The 23,737-nt window shown below is 41.6% G+C and overlaps 3 protein-coding genes across 17 annotated transcripts; 2 read left to right on the top strand and 1 right to left on the bottom strand.

Moving 5' to 3' along the window:
• Positions 1 to 2,494: 2,494 nt before the first annotated feature.
• Positions 2,495 to 6,245, top strand: LOC134333601 (calponin homology domain-containing protein DDB_G0272472-like). Of its 9 annotated transcripts, none has more exons than XM_063015660.1 (12): positions 2,495 to 2,852; positions 2,981 to 3,133; positions 3,254 to 3,457; positions 3,533 to 3,724; positions 3,810 to 4,034; positions 4,120 to 4,344; positions 4,430 to 4,654; positions 4,740 to 4,844; positions 4,935 to 5,096; positions 5,289 to 5,450; positions 5,540 to 5,656; positions 5,877 to 6,245. In XM_063015660.1, the coding sequence occupies exons 1-12, from the start codon at positions 2,507 to 2,509 to the stop codon at positions 6,227 to 6,229; spliced, it is 2,469 nt and encodes an 822-aa protein (XP_062871730.1). In that variant the 5' UTR covers positions 2,495 to 2,506; the 3' UTR covers positions 6,230 to 6,245. The 9 variants fall into 9 exon arrangements, with proteins under 9 accessions (XP_062871730.1, XP_062871728.1, XP_062871732.1 ...); XM_063015658.1 differs by having other exon boundaries at positions 3,251 to 3,457; positions 3,536 to 3,724; XM_063015662.1 differs by having other exon boundaries at positions 3,251 to 3,457; positions 3,813 to 4,034.
• A 4,236-nt stretch (positions 6,246 to 10,481) lies between these two features.
• On the top strand, positions 10,482 to 14,216 carry LOC134333585 (transcription factor TFIIIB component B'' homolog). 7 transcript variants are annotated; one of them, XM_063015628.1, is made up of 12 exons: positions 10,482 to 10,828; positions 10,957 to 11,109; positions 11,225 to 11,428; positions 11,507 to 11,695; positions 11,781 to 12,005; positions 12,091 to 12,315; positions 12,401 to 12,625; positions 12,711 to 12,815; positions 12,905 to 13,066; positions 13,259 to 13,420; positions 13,510 to 13,626; positions 13,846 to 14,216. In XM_063015628.1, exons 1-12 carry the CDS (start codon positions 10,483 to 10,485, stop codon positions 14,196 to 14,198), a joined length of 2,466 nt encoding a protein of 821 aa, XP_062871698.1. In that variant the 5' UTR covers position 10,482; the 3' UTR covers positions 14,199 to 14,216. The 7 variants fall into 7 exon arrangements, with proteins under 7 accessions (XP_062871698.1, XP_062871700.1, XP_062871701.1 ...); XM_063015630.1 differs by having other exon boundaries at positions 11,504 to 11,695; positions 11,784 to 12,005; XM_063015631.1 differs by having other exon boundaries at positions 11,504 to 11,695; positions 12,094 to 12,315.
• A 2,658-nt stretch (positions 14,217 to 16,874) lies between these two features.
• On the bottom strand, positions 16,875 to 19,381 carry pdyn (prodynorphin). The gene is made up of 2 exons (XM_063015782.1): positions 19,265 to 19,381; positions 16,875 to 17,797 (listed from the first exon to the last, which is right to left on the bottom strand). The coding sequence occupies exons 1-2, from the start codon at positions 19,379 to 19,381 to the stop codon at positions 17,195 to 17,197; spliced, it is 720 nt and encodes a 239-aa protein (XP_062871852.1). The 3' UTR covers positions 16,875 to 17,194.
• Positions 19,382 to 23,737: the final 4,356 nt, after the last annotated feature.

The following is a 23,737-nucleotide window of genomic DNA, read 5'->3' as shown; positions in this document are numbered from 1 at the left end:
CAATTTCACAGTCTAAGAAGGCTAAAACGTTGTCGCTTGCATCCTCCCTTGTGAACTTGATGTGTTTGTCCACCGAGTTGATGTGGTCCGTGAAATGTGGTACTTCCTCTGATTTTATTTTCACCCAGGTGTCGTCCACATATCTGAACCAATGACTCGGTGGTGTCCCTGAGTAGGTCCTTAGTGCCTTCTTTTCCACTTCCTCCATGTACAGGTTTGCAACAATAGGTGAGACTGGGGACCCCATAGCACACCCATGTTTCTGTTTGTAGAACTGTCCTCTGTACGAGAAGTAGGTGGACTGAAGACACAGTTCTAGGAGTGTGCACACCTGGTCCGTGGTAAGGGTGGTCCTCGTGCTCCGGGTGGGGTCGCCTTGTAGTTTCCTACGGACCACCTCCACTGCCTCAGCAACCGGAATGCATGTGAAGAGGGATGTAACATCATACGAGACCATTGTTTCCTCCGTCTCAATGATGACGCCCTTCACCTTGTCCACAAAATCCATGGTGTTCTGAATGTGGTGTTCCGTGCTACCTACCAACGGGTTGAGAATCGATGCTGTAAATGTACTTAAAGTAAATGAAAAATAAAAAGTATTTCTTTAAAAAGACTCATTTTTTGTGTTTATTGAGGGCACGATGTACACATCCATGACACTGAGGTTACGTAATGGTTTGTACTACTACTGCATGAATCAGCTGCAAATTTAATACAAGTAACATCACCATCTATAGCTAACCACAGCAAAAACAGAGTAATTTCATCAATTCATCATAAATTAGACATTTTAAACATATAAAACCTGATGTTAAAGGTCATTAAATGCCTTTAATGCTAAAGGCATTTAGCAGATGCTTTTAACCTAAGTGGCTTACAGTATACAGTCCAAGCAATTGAGGGTTAATGGCCTTGCTCAAGGACCCAACAGTGGCAACCTGGCAGTGGTGGGGCTTGAACCAGCAACCTTCAGCTTACTACATTCTGCCCTTATGTACATGTCCTCTCTGTTAGATGAGAACTGTTGGTGTTAATAGGCTGAACCGTTACAGGACGTTGTGTTATAATGTTAACCAGTGCACAGTGTGTTATGACGGCGTGTTAGGGCAACTTTAAAGAAAAATATTTTTATAAGTTTCGATTTTGAGAAAAAAGTCAAAATATTTTAAAGAATAAAGTCGTACAAGTTTCAATTTTGGTTTTAGGTTTTAGATTAAGGTCGAAATAATTACGAGATTAAAGCGGAAATATTATGGCCATAGCAACCTCCTTGAGTTAAAATAAGGGATGTTCATGATTTGTTATACTTTCATATCGGTTTTACAAATAAAGAAATCCCCAATCTCCTGCACATCAGCACCAGTTTGTTATTAGTATAAGGACAGTGAAACGGCTTTGCAATAAACTGGGTTTATTTAGAAGAATGTGTGCCACCAGTGCGTTCGGCGTCTGCGTCGTCAGCAGTACTTCAACCGAGCCTTGTATACGATAAACTAAAGCCGTACGGCATCGCTGTAAATGGTTGCATTGACAGGTTTAGTCGTCATGTCATGTGGATGGAAGTGTACAACACAAACAAGCACCCAGAAATAATCGTGGGTTATTGAATAACCACAATAACGCTCATTATAAGCTGCTCTCGGCGCTTGCATGCCGATCCAGGTACTGAGACCCGAGCTTCTCTGAACTGACAAGCCTGCGACGGCTGAACACTCTTTGGCCATAATATTTCGACTTTAATCTCAAAATCATTTAGACTTTTGTTTCAAAATCGAAAACTTATACGCCTTTATTCTCGTAATGAAAACATAAAAATATTGTTTTTACAGTGGCCCTAATACGCCATCGTAGTGTGGCACTAGACTAACATAAAAGTAAAATCAGGCCCATAATTCTGTGTCGTTACAATCATTTTTTTTCAATATTTCACTTTAACACAGTTGAACATATCAGATTAATTAGACAAAAACCTTGTGATTATACATGGATTGTGGAAATGAATGTGTGTCTGATTAATCTGATTAATCTGATATTTTCTGCTTCAGTCTGACAGTTGAAATGTAAAATGACCAAAATTCCATCAACCATTTTAATGGTAAAATAACAAAGTTGTAAACTAAAATGTTTTAACAGGTAAAAATTGGCTGTCAGTTGGCATGATTGGCTGTGTCTCCTGGGTTGAGGGGTATTGTCTGAAGCCCTGTGATGATTGGCAGGCACACTGTCCAAATATTCGAGTCGCACACCCAATGTTACTGGGAGTGAACCGGACCCACCGCAACCCTGACCAGGATAAAGTGGGTGGTTAAAATAAAGAGTGGAGAGGTGTGTGAGGGGTGAGCAGTGAGAGTGGAGAGGTGGGTGTGTGTGTGTGGGGGGGGGGGGGCACTGATGTGACGATGTATAGAACTGTGTGATGTCATAATGGTCCTGCAGCAGGTAAGTCTGAGCACCGGAGCATTTCAGCTCAGTGTGAGTTTGACCGTGGAAGAGAGCAGGTGAAAAAATGTCTTGTCTGCTGTGGTTTTTGTCGAAGTTCCGTCCGAAGACCCGGGAACGGCCGGATGGCGACCCTGAAGAGGACGGACCTGAGACCCAGAAAAAAAGCAAACGTGGAAAGAAATGGACGGGTAAAAACTGGAGGAGGATTTTTAAGAAAAAGAAGAAGGTGGAGGGTGATGGAGAGGCAGGACAGAGCAGTGTAACACCAAGGCCATCGAACATGGACCATAAAGATGGTGCTGAAGTGCTCATGGCTCTGGTGGAGAAACCTGAACCTGATCCTGCAGATGGAGAGGATTTGATGAGCTGCAGGCTGGATGGAGCTGAGAAGATCATCAGCCAGCAGCAGAGTGAGTAGATGAAACCACTTGAACAGGACGGGGAGAGTCCTATAATAGAAACATCAACAATAACAGGGTGGTGTGATGCTGGAAACCATCATTAAGTTCATTATTCATAATATTTCTTCATTTTAAAGCTCCAGATCAAATCCTGGATGAAACTGATGCAGCAGATGAAGAACGAGCTACTGAAGATCTCAGCAACTTCATGCTGGATGAGGATAGAGCTGCTGAAGATGTCGGGAACTTCCCACTGGATGAGAATGAGGCTGGTGCCGAGCGTCTTTTAGGTGAGTAAAGTTAAACCTGGATCAGGTCACATAGTACCAACACGGCTGGGCACAGGGTAAAAGTGGTTATTAAAACACCACCTGGAGAAATAAAGAACTCTGTTTTTTATTGTCAAGCAGGAAATGAGACCTTGGAAGTGATGGACCTAAACACAGGGACTGAGGATGAGGATATTAGAGAGCTTATGAACTTCCTCCAAGATAAAACTGAGGAACAGATTGAGCTCCTAAAGATGAAGGATACAGAAGCTGAGGTTGAGGCCATCACAGAGCTTAAGGAAAACATGACGGATGATGTGGAGACACCGAGCAACAAGCTTCTGGGTAAGTAAACAAAAACATGCTGTTTTAACAGAGGCCCAAAAGATATGAAGTTCTCAATATTTCTTCTTGTTCAAGTAGGAGATCCAATCACAGAGGAGATGGATGCAGAAGGTGGATTTGCACTTGTTAAAGAGTTGGTGAACGTTCTCCTGGAAAAGACAGAGGAAAAGATTGAGCTTCTGAATGTACAAGATGCAGAAGCTGAGACTGAAAACCTCATGGAGAACATGCTGGATGATCTGGATGGATCTGGAGAGCAGCTTCTGGGTAAGTGAAGCCACCTAATATCAGATACTGTGATGGAGATCCAGCAGAGCAGTCGAGCAGTTCTGAATATTTCTTCATGTTAAAGCAGGAGAGAAGGTTCCAGAAGTTATGGATGAAGACGTTGAGATGGAAACGGCTGAAGACGTGAAGAAGTTCCTCCTTAATGAGAATGAAGCCAACATGCAAGTAATGGATGAAGCAGTTGAGGCTGAAACGGCTGAGAACATGAAGAAGTTTCTCCTTAATAAAACTGAAAACGTCATGGAGAACATGCTGGATGATCTGGATGGATCTGGAGAGCAGCTTCTGGGTAAGTGAAGCCACCTAATATCAGATACTGTGATGGAGATCCAGCAGAGCAGTCGAGCAGTTCTGCATATTTCTTCATGTTTAAGCAAGAGAAAAGGTTCCAGAAGTTATGGATGAAGACGTTGAGATTGAAACGGCTGAAGACGTGAAGAAGTTCCTCCGTAATGAGAATGAAGCCAACATGCAAGTAATGGATGAAGCAGTTGAGGCTGAAACGGCTGAGAACGTGAAGAAGTTTCTCCTTAATAAAACTGAAAACGTCATGGAGAACATGCTGGATGATCTGGATAGATCTGGAGAGCAGCTTCTGGGTAAGTGAAGCCACCTAATATCAGCTACTGTGATAAAGATCCAGCAGAGCAGTCGAGCAGTTCTGATTATTTCTTCATGTTAAAGCAGGAGAGAAGGTTCCAGAAGTTATGGATGAAGACGTTGAGATGGAAACGGCTGAAGACGTGAAGAAGTTCCTCCTTAATGAGAATGAAGCCAACATGCAAGTAATGGATGAAGCAGTTGAGGCTGAAACGGCTGAGAACGTGAAGAAGTTTCTCCTTAATAAAACTGAAAACGTCATGGAGAACATGCTGGATGATCTGGATGGATCTGGAGAGCAGCTTCTGGGTAAGTGAAGCCACCTAATATCAGATACTGTGATAAAGATCCAGCAGAGCAGTCGAGCAGTTCTGATTATTTCTTCATGTTAAAGCAGGAGAGAAGGTTCCTGAAGTTATGGATGAAGCAGTTGAGACTGCTGAGGACGTGAAGAAGTTTCTCCTCAATAAGAGTGAAGCCAGCATGGATGAAGGGCTTGGTGAGTAAAAACATGGATAGTAGCTGCTACAAAGCACCAGATGTTCTGCTAATGATCCAGCTCATAATTCTATTGGTTGGATGTTTAAAGCAGAAATGGTGGTGGAGGTGAAGAATGTGGTGGAAGATGAAAACGACATTAGAGCTGAGGTCGAACAGATACTGAACCTCGTCCTGGATGAGATCGAGCTGAAAGTAACAAAGCAGCAGAATGAAGTGGACGAGATGGAGAAGATAAACCAGCAGATTCTGAGTAAGACATGAAAACGAAACATCTCATTTTAGAAGAAGAACGGCCAGATAATTACTGATCTTTTCTAAATGAAAGCAGGAAATGAGCTGCTGATGGAAGCTGAAATTCAGGTGGAAGCTGAAGAGCAGATACCTGTTCACCTGGACAATATAACAATGATAATCAGGTTGATCTTCTGCTTTTCATTTTCAGTGATTAAAGATGAAGAGAAGGACATTAAGAAAGATGAGCTCCTGAATGATGGAGGGGAGGGAACCCTAACAATGAAAAGGAGGAGAGGAACACGGGGGCATGGCCGGAAAATCAATTACAAGAAGAAAGAAAAAGAGGAATCCGAAAAAGACCAACATCAGGGTGAGTTATGATCAGTAGATCATGATAATCAGGAACATCAGCTGCTGCTAATTAAATATTAACGTTATTATTATTTAAAACCATTCCAGAAAAAGAACCCACAATGAAGTTAGTGGATAAAGATGGGGGTGGAAAACCCAAAAACTGGAGGAGGAGAGGAACAAGAGGAAAAGGACGAAAAATTAATTACAAGAAGAAGGAAGAAGGTAAAACATCAGAAAGAAAAACAAACATGGGCCACAGTAGAACACCTAGTGCTAATTTAAATCAGCCAATCCACCATCTGCGTGTTTTCGTCAGGTGGACAGTAGAACTTTCTCCACAAGACAGTTCAGCTGTGCTTGATGTGTATTCATGTGATTTGAACCCTCTGGATTGGATTCCTTGTTATGAAACTGCTGCTGCTTCTCTGTTTGTCTACCACAGTGGAACAGATTGTGGAGAATAAAGAGCCTCACGGAGGAGCTGCAGCTGATGGTAAGGCAGAAGAACAGAGAAGATCTGCTGAAGGTCATGAAAGAGCAGGAGGACGAAGAGAAGCCGCCTATTCAGAGGTGGTGAGAAATGCCTATGTAGGAAGAAGCTGGTATGGACAAGACTGGTACCAATATGGCCAGCACCCCCCAGAACCTGTGTGGAGAAATTATAGGATGGATGAGAGGAACACCTGGAGATATGGAGGCCGTCATTGGGAGAGGAGAAACATGTGGACACCACCAGCAGCGAATTATTATTATAACCCAAATTATTATTATAATCCAAATGATTATTATTACTGAATAAATGAAATAAAAGCACCTGCTGCAGTCTCTTATGAATTTATTTATTCATTATTTGTCCTGTTCACTCATACCTGTGGATATTTTAGAGGAGCTAATCCACCTACTGACATGTTTCTTGGACATTGGACTATCAGGAGAAAATGCAGAAGTGACCAGAATTAAGGATCAAACCTGGGTCCCTGGAGCTGTGTGGCTCCAACAGTAGCTGCTGTGAGACACATTTAAATGACACTGAGCAGGAGGAGCGAGAGACTTCTGATATTGATTCAGAGGATTTTCATTTGATTCTGATTCAGAGGATTTCTATTTGATTCCAATATAGATGATTCAGTTTGATTCAGATTCAGAAGATTTCTACTGGAGCATCAACTTCCACACCTGCTGCTTTTTAAAGTGTTTTCTTCTGTTCTTTCCATCTTTCAGCACTTTTTTGTTCCTTTATTAAATACAAACAAATTATTTAGCAAGTTTTGTTTTATTTGTTACTTGAACGGAATGCAGATTTTGCTAAAATCTACATATCATCAAATTAAAAGTTTCTCCTAAACAACTGTTCCATTATCAGAACTGGCAGAAGTGTGACGTTCTTAAACACTATTAATCCTATATAAAAGGTTCAGATAAAGGTTGACGTATGGCTTATAAAAAGCACATGCATAAATGTATCTGTTGATGCATGCTCAATAATCCAGGTACACAAATCCACAAAGTTGAATCAGTTCATCTGGACACAAGTTTGTTGTAGAGATACGTTTCGTCACTCAATCCGAATGACTTCTTCAGTCTGAGCTGGTGGTGAATAACCCCAACCTTATATGCAGTTGATTTGCATAATGACCGATCACTGATCACTGCCCACTGCATAACAATGGAACTGGTGATCAGGTCCATATGAAATTCACAATGACCATTAATTACAATGGCCATGTGTGTCTTTCACACATGATTGGGGTAAAGCTCCAATTACGGCGTTGTATGATGGTGAGAGATGGTGGTGAGAGATGTACTCTCAGAGATGGTCGTTCCCTCTTCACGTAAATGGCCTCTTTGACTCCACGTTCAAACCAGCGTTCCTCCTTGTCAAGGATCTGCACATCTTCATCATTAAATGAGTGGCCGCTGGCTTGCAGGTGGGTGTAAACCGCAGAGTCCTGGCCAGAAGAGGTCGATCTTCTATGTTGGGCCATCCGTTTCGCCAGTGGCTGTTTAGTTTCCCCGATGTACAGTTCCCGACAATCCTCCCGGCACCTAACAGCATACACTACGTTACTCTGTTTGTGTCGAGGAACCCGGTCCTTAGGGTGAACTAATTTCTGGCGTAGCGTGTTCTGGGGTTTGAAAGCAACTGAAACACGGTGTTTGGAGAATATCCGTCTTAATTGTTCCGATACTCCCACCACATACGGAATCACCACTGGTTTGCGCTTAGACCGCGGTTGTTCTTCTCCTCCCTTCGATCCACTGGAGCTGTGTTTGGGCATTTTTCCCGCTTTTACGAATGCCCAGTTGGGATAACCACATTCACCCAGGGCCTTCTTGACATGAGATTTCTCTCTATCCTTGGCCGTAGTGTCTGTGGGGATGCTGTTCGCCCGGTGGTGCAGCGTCCTGATGACTCCTAGTTTGTGCTCCAAAGGATGATGGGAGTCAAACCTTAAGTACTGGTCCGTGTGCGTTGGTTTGCGGTAAACATTTACTTTCAACCGTCCCCCATCTTTACTAGCAATTTCACAGTCTAAGAAGGATAAAACGTTGTCGCTTGCATCCTCCCTTGTGAACTTGATGTGTTTGTCCACCGAGTTGATGTGGTCCGTGAAATGTGGTACTTCCTCTGATTTTATTTTAACCCAGGTGTCGTCCACATATCTGAACCAATGACTCGGTGGTGTCCCTGAGTAGGTCCTTAGTGCCTTCTTTTCCACTTCCTCCATGTACAGGTTTGCAACAATAGGTGAGACTGGGGACCCCATAGCACACCCATGTTTCTGTTTGTAGAACTGTCCTCTGTACGAGAAGTAGGTGGACTGAAGACACAGTTCTAGGAGTGTGCACACCTGGTCCGTGGTAAGAGTGGTCCTCGTGCTCCGGGTGCGGTCGCCTTGTAGTTTCCTACGGACCACCTCCACTGCCTCAGCAACCGGAATGCATGTGAAGAGGGATGTAACATCATACGAGACCATTGTTTCCTCCATCTCAATGATGACGCCCTTCACCTTGTCCACAAAATCCATGGTGTTCTGAATGTGGTGTTCCGTGCTACCTACCAACGGGTTGAGAATCGATGCTGTAAATGTACTTAAAGTAAATGAAAAATAAAAAGTATTTCTTTAAAAAGACTCATTTTTTGTGTTTATTGAGGGCACGATGTACACATCCATGACACTGAGGTTACGTAATGGTTTGTACTACTACTGCATGAATCAGCTGCAAATTTAATACAAGTAACATCACCATCTATAGCTAACCACAGCAAAAACAGAGTAATTTCATCAATTCATCATAAATTAGACATTTTAAACATATAAAACCTGATGTTAAAGGTGTAGAAACTATTTAAGTGGTTACCCTGTTATGTATTGACATTTTTGGCATTTAGCAGATGCTTTTATCCTAAGTGGCTTACAGTATACAGTCCAAGCAATTGAGGGTTAATGGCCTTGCTCAAGGACCCAACAGTGGCAACCTGGCAGCGGTGGGGCTTGAACCAGCAACCTTCTGCTTACTACATTCTGCCCTTATGTACATGTCCTCTCTGTTAGATGAGAACTGTTGGTGTTAATAGGCTGAACCGTTACAGGACGTTGTGTTATAATGTTAACCAGTGCACAGTGTGTTATGACGGCGTGTTAGGGCAACTTTAAAGAAAAATATTTTTATAAGTTTTGATTTTGAGAAAAAAGTCAAAATATTTTAAGAATAAAGTCGTACAAGTTTCAATTTTGGTTTTAGGTTTTAGATTAAGGTCGAAATAATTACGAGATTAAAGTGGAAATATTATGGCCATAGCAACCTCCTTGAGTTAAAATAAGGGATGTTCATGATTTGTTATACTTTCATATCGGTTTTACAAATAAAGAAATCCCCAATCTCCTGCACATCAGCACCAGTTTGTTATTAGTATAAGGACAGTGAAACGGCTTTGCAATAAACTGGGTTTATTTAGAAGAATGTGCGCCACCAGTGCGTTCGGCGTCTGCGTCGTCAGCAGTACTTCAACCGAGCCTTGTATACGATAAACTAAAGCCGTACGGCATCGCTGTAAATGGTTGCATTGACAGGTTTAGTCGTCATGTCATGTGGATGGAAGTGTACAACACAAACAAGCACCCAGAAATAATCGTGGGTTATTGAATAACCACAATAACGCTCATTATAAGCTGCTCTCGGCGCTTGCATGCCGATCCAGGTACTGAGACCCGAGCTTCTCTGAACTGACAAGCCTGCGACGGCTGAACACTCTTTGGCCATAATATTTCGACTTTAATCTCAAAATCATTTAGACTTTTGTTTCAAAATCGAAAACTTATACGCCTTTATTCTCGTAATGAAAACATAAAAATATTGTTTTTACAGTGGCCCTAATACGCCATCGTAGTGTGGCACTAGACTAACATAAAAGTAAAATCAGGCCCATAATTCTGTCGTTACAATCATTATTTTTCAATATTTCACTTTAACACAGTTGAACATATCAGATTAATTAGACAAAAACCTTGTGATTATACATGGATTGTGGAAATGAATGTGTGTCTGATTAATCTGATTAATCTGATATTTTCTGCTTCAGTCTGACAGTTGAAATGTAAAATGACCAAAATTCCATCAACCATTTTAATGGTAAAATAACAAAGTTGTAAACTAAAATGTTTTAACAGGTAAAAATTGGCTGTCAGTTGGCATGATTGGCTGTGTCTCCTGGGTTGAGGGGTATTGTCTGAAGCCCTGTGATGATTGGCAGGCACACTGTCCAAATATTCGAGTCTCACACCCAATGTTACTGGGAGTGAACCGGACCCACCGCAACCCTGACCAGGATAAAGTGGGTGGTTAAAATAAAGAGTGGAGAGGTGTGTGAGGGCTGAGCAGTGAGAGTGGAGAGGTGTGTGTGTGTGTGTGGGGGGGGGGGGGGGCACTGATGTGACGATGTATAGAACTGTGTGATGTCATAATGGTTCTGCAGCAGGTAAGTCTGAGCACCGGAGCATTTCAGCTCAGTGTGAGTTTGACCGTGGAAGAGAGCAGGTGAAAAAATGTCTTGTCTGCTGTGGTTTTTGTCGAAGCTCCGTCCGAAGACCCGGGAACGGCCGGATGGCGACCCTGAAGAGGACGGACCTGAGACCCAGAAAAAAAGCAAACGTGGAAAGAAATGGACGGGTAAAAACTGGAGGAGGATTTTTAAGAAAAAGAAGAAGGTGGAGGGTGATGGAGAGGCAGGACAGAGCAGTGTAACACCGAGGCCATCAAACATGGACCATAAAGATGGTGCTGAAGTGCTCATGGCTCTGGTGGAGAAACCTGAACCTGATCCTGCAGATGGAGAGGATTTGATGAGCTGCAGGCTGGATGGAGCTGAGAAGATCATCAGCCAGCAGCAGAGTGAGTAGATGAAACCACTTGAACAGGACGGGGAGGGTCCTATAATAGAAACATCATCAATAACAGGGTGGTGTGATGCTGGAAACCATCATGAAGTTCATTATTCATAATATTTCTTCATTTTAAAGCTCCAGATCAAATCCTAGATGGAACTGATACAGCAGCTGAAGAACGAGCTACTGAAGATCTCAGCAACTTCATGCTGGATGAGGATAGAGCTGCTGAAGATGTCGGGAACTTCCCACTGGATGAGAATGAGGCTGGTGCCGTGCGTCTTCTAGGTGAGTAAAGTAAACCTGGATCAGGTCACATGGTACCAACACGGCTGGGCACAGGGTAAAAGTGGTTATTGGAACACCACCTGGAGAAATAAAGAACTTTTTTATTGTCAAGCAGGAAATGAGACCTTGGAAGTGATGGACCTAAACACAGGGACTGAGGATGAGGATATTAGAGAGCTTATGAACTTCCTCCAAGATAAAACTGAGGAACAGATTGAGCTCCTAAAGATGAAGGATACAGAAGCTGAGGTTGAGGCCATCACAGAGCTTAAGGAAAACATGACGGATGATGTGGAGACACCGAGCAACAAGCTTCTGGGTAAGTAAACAAAAACATGCTGTTTTAACAGAGGCCCAAAAGATATGAAGTTCTCAATATTTCTTCTTGTTCAAGTAGGAGATCCAATCACAGAGGAGATGGATGCAGAAGGTGGATTTGCACTTGTTAAAGAGTTGGTGAACGTTCTCCTGGAAAAGACAGAGGAAAAGATTGAGCTTCTGAATGTACAAGATGCAGAAGCTGAGACTGAAAACCTCATGGAGAACATGCTGGATGATCTGGATGGATCTGGAGAGCAGCTTCTGGGTAAGTAAAGCCACCTAATATCAGATACTGTGATGGAGATCCAGCAGAGCAGTCGAGCAGTTCTGATTATTTCTTCATGTTAAAGCAGGAGAGAAGGTTCCAGAAGTTATGGATGAAGACGTTGAGATGGAAACGGCTGAAGACGTGAAGAAGTTCCTCCTTAATGAGAATGAAGCCTACATGCAAGTAATGGATGAAGCAGTTGAGGCTGAAACGGCTGAGAACGTGAAGAAGTTTCTCCTTAATAAAACTAAAAACGTCATGGAGAACATGCTGGATGATCTGGATGGATCTGGAGAGCAGCTTCTGGGTAAGTGAAGCCACCTAATATCAGATACTGTGATGGAGATCCAGCAGAGCAGTCGAGCAGTTCTGATTATTTCTTCATGTTAAAGCAGGAGAGAAGGTTCCAGAAGTTATGGATGAAGACGTTGAGATGGAAACGGCTGAAGACGTGAAGAAGTTCCTCCTTAATGAGAATGAAGCCAACATGCAAGTAATGGATGAAGCAGTTGAGGCTGAAACGGCTGAGAACATGAAGAAGTTTCTCCTTAATAAAACTGAAAACGTCATGGAGAACATGCTGGATGATCTGGATGGATCTGGAGAGCAGCTTCTGGGTAAGTGAAGCCACCTAATATCAGCTACTGTGATGGAGATCCAGCAGAGCAGTCGAGCAGTTCTGATTATTTCTTCATGTTAAAGCAGGAGAGAAGGTTCCAGAAGTTATGGATGAAGACGTTGAGATGGAAACGGCTGAAGACGTGAAGAAGTTCCTCCTTAATGAGAATGAAGCCAACATGCAAGTAATGGATGAAGCAGTTGAGGCTGAAACGGCTGAGAACGTGAAGAAGTTTCTCCTTAATAAAACTGAAAACATCATGGAGAACATGCTGGATGATCTGGATGGATCTGGAGAGCAGCTTCTGGGTAAGTGAAGCCACCTAATATCAGCTACTGTGATGGAGATCCAGCAGAGCAGTCGAGCAGTTCTGATTATTTCTTCATGTTAAAGCAGGAGAGAAGGTTCCAGAAGTTATGGATGAAGCAGTTGAGACTGCTGAGGACGTGAAGAAGTTTCTCCTCAATAAGAGTGAAGCCAGCATGGATGAAGGGCTTGGTGAGTAAAACATGGATAGTAGCTGCTACAAAGCACCAGATGTTCTGCTAATGATCCAGCTCATAATTGTATTGGTTGGATGTTTAAAGCAGAAATGGTGGTGGAGGTGAAGAATGTGGTGGAAGATGAAAACGACATTAGAGCTGAGGTCGAACAGATACTGAACCTCGTCCTGGATGAGATCGAGCTGAAAGTAACAAAGCAGCAGAATGAAGTGGACGAGATGGAGAAGATAAACCAGCAGATTCTGAGTAAGACATGAAAACGAAACATCTCATTTTAGAAGAAGAACGGCCAGATAATTACTGATCTTTTCTAAATGAAAGCAGGAAATGAGCTGCTGATGGAAGCTGAAGTTCAGGTGGAAGCTGAAGAGCAGATACCTGTTCACCTGGACAATATAACAATGATAATCAGGTTGATCTTCTGCTTTTAATTTTCAGTGATTAAAGATGAAGAGAAGGACATTAAGAAAGATGAGCTCCTGAATGATGGAGGGGAGGGAACCCTAACAATGAAAAGGAGGAGAGGAACACGGGGGCATGGCCGGAAAATCAATTACAAGAAGAAAGAAAAAGAGGAATCCGAAAAAGACCAACATCAGGGTGAGTTATGATCAGTAGATCATGATGATCAGGAACATCAGCTGCTGGTAATTAAATAATAACGTTATTATTATTTAAAACCATTCCAGAAAAAGAACCCACAATGAAGTTAGTGGATAAAGATGGGGGTGGAAAACCCAAAAACTGGAGGAGGAGAGGAACAAGAGGAAAAGGACGAAAAATTAATTACAAGAAGAAGGAAGAAGGTAAAACATCAGAAAGAAAAACAAACATGGGCAACAGTAGAACACCTAGTGCTAATTTAAATCAGCCAATCCACCTTCTGCATGTTTTCGGCAGGTGGACAGTAGAACTTTCTCCACAAGACAGTTCAGCTGTGCTTGATGTGTATTCATGTGATTTAACCCTCTGGATTGGATTCCGTGTTATGAAACTGCTGCTGCTTCTCTGTTTCTCTACCACAGTGGAACAGATTGTGGAGAATAAAGAGCCTCACGGAGGAGCTGCAGCTGATGGTAAGGCAGAAGAACAGAGAAGATCTGCTGAAGGTCAGGAAAGAGCAGGAGGACGAAGAGAAGCCGCCTATTCAGAGGTGGTGAGAAATGCTTATGGAGGAAGAAGCTGGTATGGACAAGACTGGTACCAATATGGCCAGCACCCCCCAGAACCTGTGTGGAGAAATTATAGGATGGATGAGAGGAACACCTGGAGATATGGAGGCCATCATTGGGAGAGGAGAAACATGTGGACACCACCAGCAGCGAATTATTATTATAACCCAAATTATTATTATAACCCAAATTATTATTATTACTGAATAAATGAAATAAAAGCACCTGCTGCAGTCTCTTATGAATTTATTTATTCATTATTTGTCCTGTTCACTCATACCTGTGGATATCTGAGAGGAGCTAATCCACCTACTGACATGTTTCTTGGACATTGGACTATCAGGAGAAAATACAGAAGTGACCAGAATTAAGGATCAAACCTGGGTCCCTGGAGCTGTGTGGCTCCAACAGTAGCTGCTGTGAGACACATTTAAATGACACTGAGCAGGAGGAGCGAGAGACTTCTGATATTGATTCAGAGGAATTCTATTTGATTCTGATTCAGAGGATTTCTATTTGATTCCAATATAGATGATTCAGTTTGATTCAGATTCAGAAGATTTCTACTGGAGCATCAACTTCCACACCTGCTGCTTTTTAAAGTGTTTTCTTCTGTTCTTTCCATCTTTCAGCACTTTTTTGTTCCTTTATTAAACACAAACAAATTATTTAGCAAGTTTTGGAAATGACTGGATCTTATTGATCTCTTATAGCTTTGTGCATGAAATCGGACATGATCTTGGTGTGGTCTTTGCAGGACACACTCCTGAGTTTTCTCCGTTAGTTGACAGTTTGTAGGTATATTATAAATTAATAAATGTGTACGAATCAGACATCAGTGATGGGCAGTGGTAGCATGGTGGATAGGGTACTAAACGTGTGATCAGAGGGTCGCTGAACCACACCACCACCACCACAATCTACATTTGCCTTTAGTGGGACCTTAAACGAGGCATCCGATCACAACTAATGATAAAAGTATCTGCTAAATGCTGAATGTTCTGTTTTTATGCACACATACATATTCAAGGATACTGTATATATTCCAAAGTGTCCAAATTGTTTGAGCTAAAGCCTCAGGTCTTGATATCCTGTTGTCACATCATAGACGTGTTAACATGGTCCTACACAGCTAATTAACATTTAGCCAGACTGCATGCTGATGAAAATGTCACAGTTTTACTGCCTTTCTGGAGGAAAAAAAGATCTTGAACATTTTAAATGGCATTTTTCGATGGCATTAGCTGGCTTAGTCACTTTATTTCACCTCTGTATCAGCAGTTAAAGGGAAACTATATATTATATATTATAACCAGTCATATATTTAACTAATGCCCTGTGATACCCAACCACAGGTTTAATCCAGTATATTTACAATTTCATTGGAATCCCAGAATGTTCTGGTTTCCACTTATACACATTTAATTCACAATTCAATATAGGGCTTTATGGTGTCTATTACTGGATGTCCATATGAGACATAGCCTGCAATATTCCAGTCCAGGAGAAACGTGTGTTTTACAGCTATAATAAATGCACAAGGCAGTGATGCACTGTGGGAACAGATTATAACCGATTTTTCATCCATGGATTTAGTAGATGTGCAGTTACACCCATTTTAAGATGGAAAAAAAGTTCATTAGTGGGTTTTATATCAACCTATTGCTAAGAAATGCAGAAACACCAGCATGCAAAATATGGAACCCTGGTGAGTCTATCAAAAGTGGTCGGCTGAACTTAATATTGTAGCGTCGCCACTGGGGGCCTGGCACGGGCTTTACCCAGAAAGCCTTGCGGCAGTGGTGTCTAAGCTCACCGTAGCCGTGTATCCCGTTGTTGGGAGTGGGGAGTGGGGAGTGGGGTGGCTGCGGTGAGGGTTGGGTAAGTAGCTTATATGTTTGTCTGTTGTATGATTGTATGTGTGTATGAATGGGTGTCTGTCCCTAAACCACTGAGTGAACTGCCAAAGGCAGCTCACTTGCGGCCCCGATGCTATCCTTCCTGCTCGCCGGTGCCACATTTGGTGTCAGAAGTGGGATCGTGGTGCTTGGGTGGCTCTGATGGTTTGGTGGGTCAATATGCCCGATCTGTCTGATTGCGCTAGCCCAGGTGTTGCTGCGGGGGCATGTGTTACTGGTGGCTGGGAGGACGGTGTTCGTCTCCTTGTGCCCTGCCCACTGATCGGGTCAGTGCGGTGTTCCAGTAGGCCAGGTGCAGCAGTGGGTAGAACGGCGGCTCGGCAGTGTAATGGGGTGCGGTCCGGACATGGAGCCACCCAGTGGACGCTGGTGAGTTGGTCACCGGGTCGGTTGACCATTTGGGAGGGGGCAATGTAGCGTCGCCACTGGGGGCCTGACACGGGCTTTACCCGGAAAGCCTTGCGGCAGTGGTGTCTAAGCTCACCGTAGCCGTGTATCCCGTTGTTGGGAGTGGGGTGGCTGCGGTGAGGGTTGGGTAAGTAGCTTATATGTTTGTCTGTTGTATGATTGTATGTGTGTATGAATGGGTGTCTGTCCCTAAACCACTGAGTGAACTGCCAAAGGCAGCTCACTTGCGGCCCCGACGCTATCCTTCCTGCTCGCCGGCGCCACAATATTTAAGGTTATTTATATGGTCATTGCCAACAGGTTATCAACTAATTTAGACTTATTGACAACTCATTCAGGAAGTCACAAAGGGTTAAACCTTTAACTTCTTAATAAATGCCAGGAGCAGATACAGAGAGCCCAAACGTATGGAGAAACATGACGTTATGGAAATTCTTGCCCTTGGACCCATCCTAACTCGCCACGTCCCTGATGGTACATGTATATTTTGCAGTTGTTATTCCACACCTGACCACATGGTGGCAACAATAAACCACAAACTCAATAGTTCACCGTTTCCGAAGAGTACAAAATGTTTTTATTTTATTAAATATTCTTTTTAAATTAATTCACACAAAACATAATTCCAGTGCAAGTCTGGCAAAACAAGGTCTCAACCTTTATTATAATTTTGAACAAGCATTAACTGCAGCATATATGTTTATTTACATCTGTTACTATCGGCTAACAACGAAATGGCCGGATCATTTAGATACACGGTAGCCACAAAGGTGAACGCATGGTCCAAATGTTTAGCAGCAAGTTTGGCTAGTACAATGAAAAGTCGTGAATATTTCGACTTCTAGTATGAGTTCAGCTACTCTTTACAAGATGATTTAAAGACCGAAGTCATCGTATATCGAAGGCTCCTCGTCGGACCGCATCGAAATTTTAAAATGGCGGCGTAAAAAGCCACCATATCTCTTTTGGTTGTCCCACTTTAATTTAGGACGAATCCTCCTCATAAACCCGCCATAACGTTTCTGCAGCTCCTGCTGGCCGTTTTCCTCTTCAGGCTCACTTCTCTTTGGGATGAATTTTCTCCGGAAGCCTCCGTAGCGTTTCACCTTGTTTAGAGGAATCATGCTGTTGTAAACGTTCTCGCCGTCGTAAAGTCCCTCTTCGTTCTGCGAGGTGACGTCTTCCCCTTCAACATCCTCCGTCATTTCGGGAAGGTTCCTCTCCACTAGCTTTAGCAAAGCGTCGCCGTATTTCTTAGTCAGCAATCCCTTGTCTACAGCGTTCTCCATCCAGGGTAAAGTGAGTATTTTTTTGTTCTTGTTCTTGTCGATCCTCTTTATGAATCCTCCGTAGCGCTTCACTAAGTTTGACACTGAAGGATCTTCTGATTCGTCCTCATTTTGTTGCTGTAAAGCTTTTTCACATCGATCTAGCTCACCGCTGGATGGAAGAGTCCCTTCACACTCTAAAGTGCAGGCCTGATAGGAAAAAAGGAAATTTGAATTTATAAATGAGATAAAACACTTTATTACATTTTTAAATTCATAATTTACCTTTTTGTCACTATTTTTTTTTTTACAGTCGGGTCATATTTTATACTTAGTCTTTATAGGGAGAGCCCTAGAACAGAAAACATTAATGCACCTAACACACTCATACCAGTACTGCACACACAACCATGTTATTACCATGTACCATACTGAGAATGATCCACCACACAAACATGATCTGATCAGTGAGAGTACTATATGGGTCATTTTGACAGATAAATGGGAAACAGGAAGGTAACAGGTGGGCTACAGTCAGTAATTGTATACCAACAAAGTTCATCTGTATGGTAAGTGTAGCACATAAATTATAAATAAATATGAGCACCATACTGATGTGCCTAATAAAGTGCTCAGTGAGCATATATTGATTCAAAGGAAACAGTCCCCACAGTCATGGCAGTGAATGTCATACATTTACATTTTCAGCATTTAGCAGACGCTTTTATCCAATGCAACTTACAGTATACAGTCTAAGCAATTGAGAGTTAAGGGTCTTGCTCAAGGGCCCAACAGTGGCAACCTGGCAGTAGTGGGGTTTGAAACAGCAACCTTCTGATTACTAGTCCAGTACCTTAAACGCTAGGCTACAACTGTAATACATGGATTACAGAATCAGCCAGAGGAACAGTGGTCACACGTGGAAATAGGCTGACATGGACGGACACAACTTAACAGAATAGTTACTGAATTCTCCACAAATACCACACAACACCTTACAAATTTAAACAAGACTATGTGCACCCTATGGTGCAAATTCTTTTTTTTAATGCTGCATATTACAGGTTAACTGAACCTTTCTCAATCCTCAAAATACATCATATTTATTTCCATACTTTTAACATCAAACTACAAACCACTCAAGACTCAAGAAAAACAGCAATTAAGCCATTCTGGTGGCAAAGACTGGTCATAGTCCCTAAAACAATATTGGGGCGACACGGTGGCTAAGTGGGTAGCACTATGGCCTCACAGAAAGAAGGTCCTGGGTTCGATCCCCAGGTGGGGCGGTCCGGATCCTTTCTGTGTGGAGTTTGTGTGGGTCCCGTGTCTGTGTGGGTTTCCTCCGGGTGCTCCTGTTTCCTCCCACAGCCCAAAGACGTGCAAGTGAGGTGAACCGGAGACACTAAATTGTCCAGGACTGTGTTCGATATAAATTTGTGAACTGATGAATCTCGTGTAATGAGTAACTACCGTTCCTGTCATGAATGTAACCAAAGTGTAAAACATGACATTAAAATCCTAAATAAACAAACAAAACAATATAGTGTCGCCAGGGTCTAATATTTTGTCCACCTTCTGTATATGTTTGTGTAAGTCAGTCTGGATCTATTATCATTTAAAATTGGTCTAATAAGCACCACATGGTTTTGTCAGATATTGACATGGGTATCTTACCAGCAGGTTAGGTGGGGAGTCGGAGACGTGCATGGCGCATTTCAGACACTTTTCAGAACAATCTGTCCAGCAAACAGAGGGCAAACTGAGCATCAACACCAAGATGTACCACTCCATTTCTTCTGCTCCAAATCCTGCACAAAATAAAAAAAAACATATATAATCAGCACAACCTCTTAAGTTTTGAACTTCCCTGGTCCTATTAACTGCAAACCAAACCTCCAATGCTAATACTTAAAACCATGAACAATAATATGTGGTTGGCTCCTCTTTGTGATTTTGACTTTACTATTCTTGTAAGATTTACCACAAAATTTGGGGTCTGCTTCAGGAATGTATGCCCATTTAGTAAAAAAATCATGTGCGAGGTCCGGTACTGATGCTATAAGTTCTTGCTTGCTCTGAGCAGGCTACTGGAATTCCTCCACACCAAACATGCCAAACCATGTTTTTATGAACCTCACTTTGACACAGAGCACTGTCAGACTGAAACAGCCTTTCCATAATGTTCCCACATATTATTTTATCATATTGGTTTTATCTACCTGATTACCTGTTGCACTGAGATTGGACCCACCTGGACGCACCGGAACTCAATAATTAAAAGGTGTCCACATACTGTACATATGCATCATTTATTTATACTAACTGCTATATCATATTGTAAGGTCTTGCTGTAAGTCCAGCAGAACCTGAAAACACTAGTCACAGGGCAAAAATGGACAGGGCAGCAGTCTATCACAGGGGAACGTAAACACACACACACACACACACACACACACACACTCTCTCTCTCTCTCTCGCTCTACCAGATGTTAAACCGAATGTCAAGGTTTTAAGCCTCATCACCAGCATGTTGCTGTACTTACCCCTCAGTTGCTTTATTTGTTAATACTTTTTAGTTCCATAATTACATGGCAAACACGTTAATATCAGGTTCCAGTTGTCTGTTTGTTTTTACTGATTGCTCACATTTACTGTATTTGCAACCACATTTCACTGTGACGATGCTGCAGCAGGATAATAAGTCCCATTCACCTGGGGAAGGTCCTGTATGCATTGTAATGCTTTAATTTGTTGTCAGAAAGGAGGCAATTACTTTTTCATACCACTCTACATACAACAGGATAGTATATGCTAGATGTAATTTAAGATAATTAGACCTAAATAGACCTGTAAGATCTAATGAACGTACATTAATTGTAAAGTTGGATTAGTGTTTTAATTTGACAGTGTAGATGAATAAACTCATATATTCAAATCAAATCTAAAGGTTTACACACACTAGGGATTTTAATAATATCTGCACCTGTTCTTTGTCTGTGACTGAATGGCTGTAACATATACAGTACTTTCGTCCAATTTTCACTTACAATGTAGAAAATCCTAGAGTATTATTTAACTTTGTGGTATGGCCTTAATTCCTAATTATGACTGACTTTAGTGGGTGACTTCTCTGTGCCCATATTGAATAAATTAATGAATACATTATTTGATTTGACAAATACATTAAGAAAAGCTTAAATGTTCCAGGTGTTTCAGTTTGCAAATTCAGATTTTTTCTTTAATATATAAGAAGTATTAAAATAGTGTATTCATATTATATTTACATTCTAGAAATACAATATTTATCTGTATTAATAATCAACGGGTCACTTTTCAGTAAAAAAAACCCAGTGTTTTTGCCCATTAAATAAATAAATACTGACACAAATTCCATTTTTTCCCCGATATCAGAGCAAAACACCAAGTAATTTTACATGTTTCGTTGCTTAATAAACACTAAGTCAGCAAAAGTGTGACAATTGTGTAAATGTTAATTAAATGGATTCAGTTGGTTTAAAACTCAAACATATATTAATCACTCGTAAATGTGGCTGCATGGCATCTTTAACCATGTATAATAATAATAATAATAATAATAACAATAATAATAATAATAATAATAATAATAGTAGTAGTAGTATAAGTAGTAGCAGTGGAAGTGGATTCAGCTACACTTTAATTCAGTTAAATTTTTTATTAATGTGAATATGATGAAAAAAGACTTTTTAAATGACTTTTAAATGAAGTAAATTTAAGGAGCTACATTTTTTTGTGTATGTACATTTTTGCATTTATGATTTTATTAGATGCACCTGACTAACTACGACATTTAAGTACATTTAACCACCGAGGTTTTGCTTTTCACTTTTAAATAGTAATAAAAGCTAACAACGATTTGGTTGTTCAGAAGTAAATAAAGTTGTAATAAAAGTGATAATAAAAGTGATAATAAAAGTAATAAACCAGGCGCGTTACCTGTTTGGAACAGTCCGTGTGTTTCTCCGCGTGATAATGTAGTTCCTATCTAATAAACAAGCGCCTTGTAATAAAGCGCGTCTTTCTGCTGCTGATCTCTCCGGTTCTCTCCTCTTTATTCCTCCGTGTGCCCGCTGCCCACAGCCCCCTTACCCACTGCCATCAGAGTGCCCGTGTTTCGTTGACCAATCGGAGCAGGAACCTGGCGCCCACCTCCATCCATCCATGTATTCACCCGCCCGTTCTCCATGCGCCCACCCACGCGTTCCTCCCCCCATCCCACCTTCCCTTTTACCTCCTGATAACTAACATGTCATCCCTCAGTGAGTGAACACCTCCAGGATTTAATTAACCCACATGGTGCTCAATTAACTTGTTAACGCTTACAGCTTTAATGAACTCAAGGGTGGTTAAAGGAATCACATGAGTGCTTGGAGATTCTTGTTCATTACGCCGAGCTGTCATTATCTTTAATGCTAACGATTGGAAATACAAAAAGGACAAAAAACATTGGTACCAATCTAACAGGTGCTAACAGGTGGAATATATCAATTATATAAAGGAAACTATTGGCTTTTAACTTTGCAGCTACAGTTTAGGAAAGGCCCTTTCCTGCTTCAGCATAACTGTGCCACCTTGCACAAACCAAGCTCTGTAAAGGATCTGTTTATTTATTTTATTAGGATTTTAACGTCATGTTTTACACACTTTGGTTACATTCATGACATAAACGGTATACTCATTACACAAGATTCATCATACGCAGTCATGGACAATTTATTATCTCCAGTTCACCTGACTTGCATGTTTTTATACTGTGGTGGGAAATCCACACAGACACGGGAAGAACATGCAAAGTCCACACAGAAAGGACCCGGACCGCCCCGCCTGGTGATTCTTGCTGTAAGGCGACAACGCTACCTACACCATGCCACCCACTTTGGAAGGAACAGGAGTTGACCAGCATTATTGCATTGAATGAGCACACATTCCCACAGATATCCTTCTTGTGAGAAGACTTTTCAGAAGAGGTCACAAAACCATACAGAAGGTCAGCTGGCTTCTCTGTATTGAGGTGTAAGGTAGTGTATATTTTAGAGCTTGTTGCTCAGAGAAGGATGAGAGTTCTGTCTAGGGTGTGTTTTTGTCTTGTGAGGAAACATCTGTTTAATATTGTTTTATGTGGGGTCCAGTTGTGGCTTACAATGTTTTCCATTTTATCTAAAGGATACAACCCAAGCAACTGGAAGCCCAAACAGCGGCAGCTTGGTGGTGGTGGGGTTTAAATGTATTAATCTTGTTATATAACAGTAACATTTTGCATGTGTGGACACTAATTATGGAATTATTTAATCAATTAAATTATTTATTAAATATCAACTACTGTTGTGGCAACAGTATGAAATGACGACTAGACGAATAAAAATGTAAAGAGCCGGGGCGCTTCGGCCCGTTTTAGCTAATGTCCCAATTTACTTGAATTTACCCTATACTGTGACGGCTGATGAGTCACCTCAGTTTCCAAATGAGAAAGCAAACAAAGTGAAGAACTTGTCGTCATGATGCTTCCTTCATCTAGCTTATAATCAATTGCAGCCAGGGAGAACAAAGAGGGGGGTAATGGACCCTGAGCAAACACAACATTACCCTATTAAATGGGACAAAATTCTCACCAATGCTCTGGTTGAAGCTCACAACAACTAACCAGAATAGCACTTTAATTTAGCTGACCTAAAAGAAAACAATTCTGGTCGATTTGGAAATCTAACAAACTCAGTGCTGGGTTCAATATTGACAAACACAGTGAGTGTTTTTGCACCGTGGGTCAGGATTTGGACATAGCATGCATTTATGGGTACAAAATACTACACTGCTGTGTCCAGTGGTACTTGGCACGAAGACAGGAGTAGCAATCTTGTAAGTTGTTAGGTGGGGTCTCCATGGATCTCCATGGATTGGATGTTTTTTTAACATGTCATGTTTTTGAGCTTAAAATAACACATAGTGCTGATTATCATTTGAACAAAATAATAGCATACTTAATATAGATGCTACAATAGCTCATAGTACTAATGCTAATGAGTGTAATTTTCTTTGTGCCACTACAAAGCCGAATGGTTTGTTAAGTTGTTGATGAAGATCAAAGGTCAAGACCAGCGCAGTCCTTGTAGT

Source organism: Trichomycterus rosablanca, chromosome 19 (assembly GCF_030014385.1).
Source record: "Trichomycterus rosablanca isolate fTriRos1 chromosome 19, fTriRos1.hap1, whole genome shotgun sequence".
In the NCBI taxonomy this organism is placed as follows: domain Eukaryota; kingdom Metazoa; phylum Chordata; class Actinopteri; order Siluriformes; family Trichomycteridae; genus Trichomycterus; species Trichomycterus rosablanca.
This window is presented reverse-complemented; position numbering and strand designations above follow the sequence as displayed.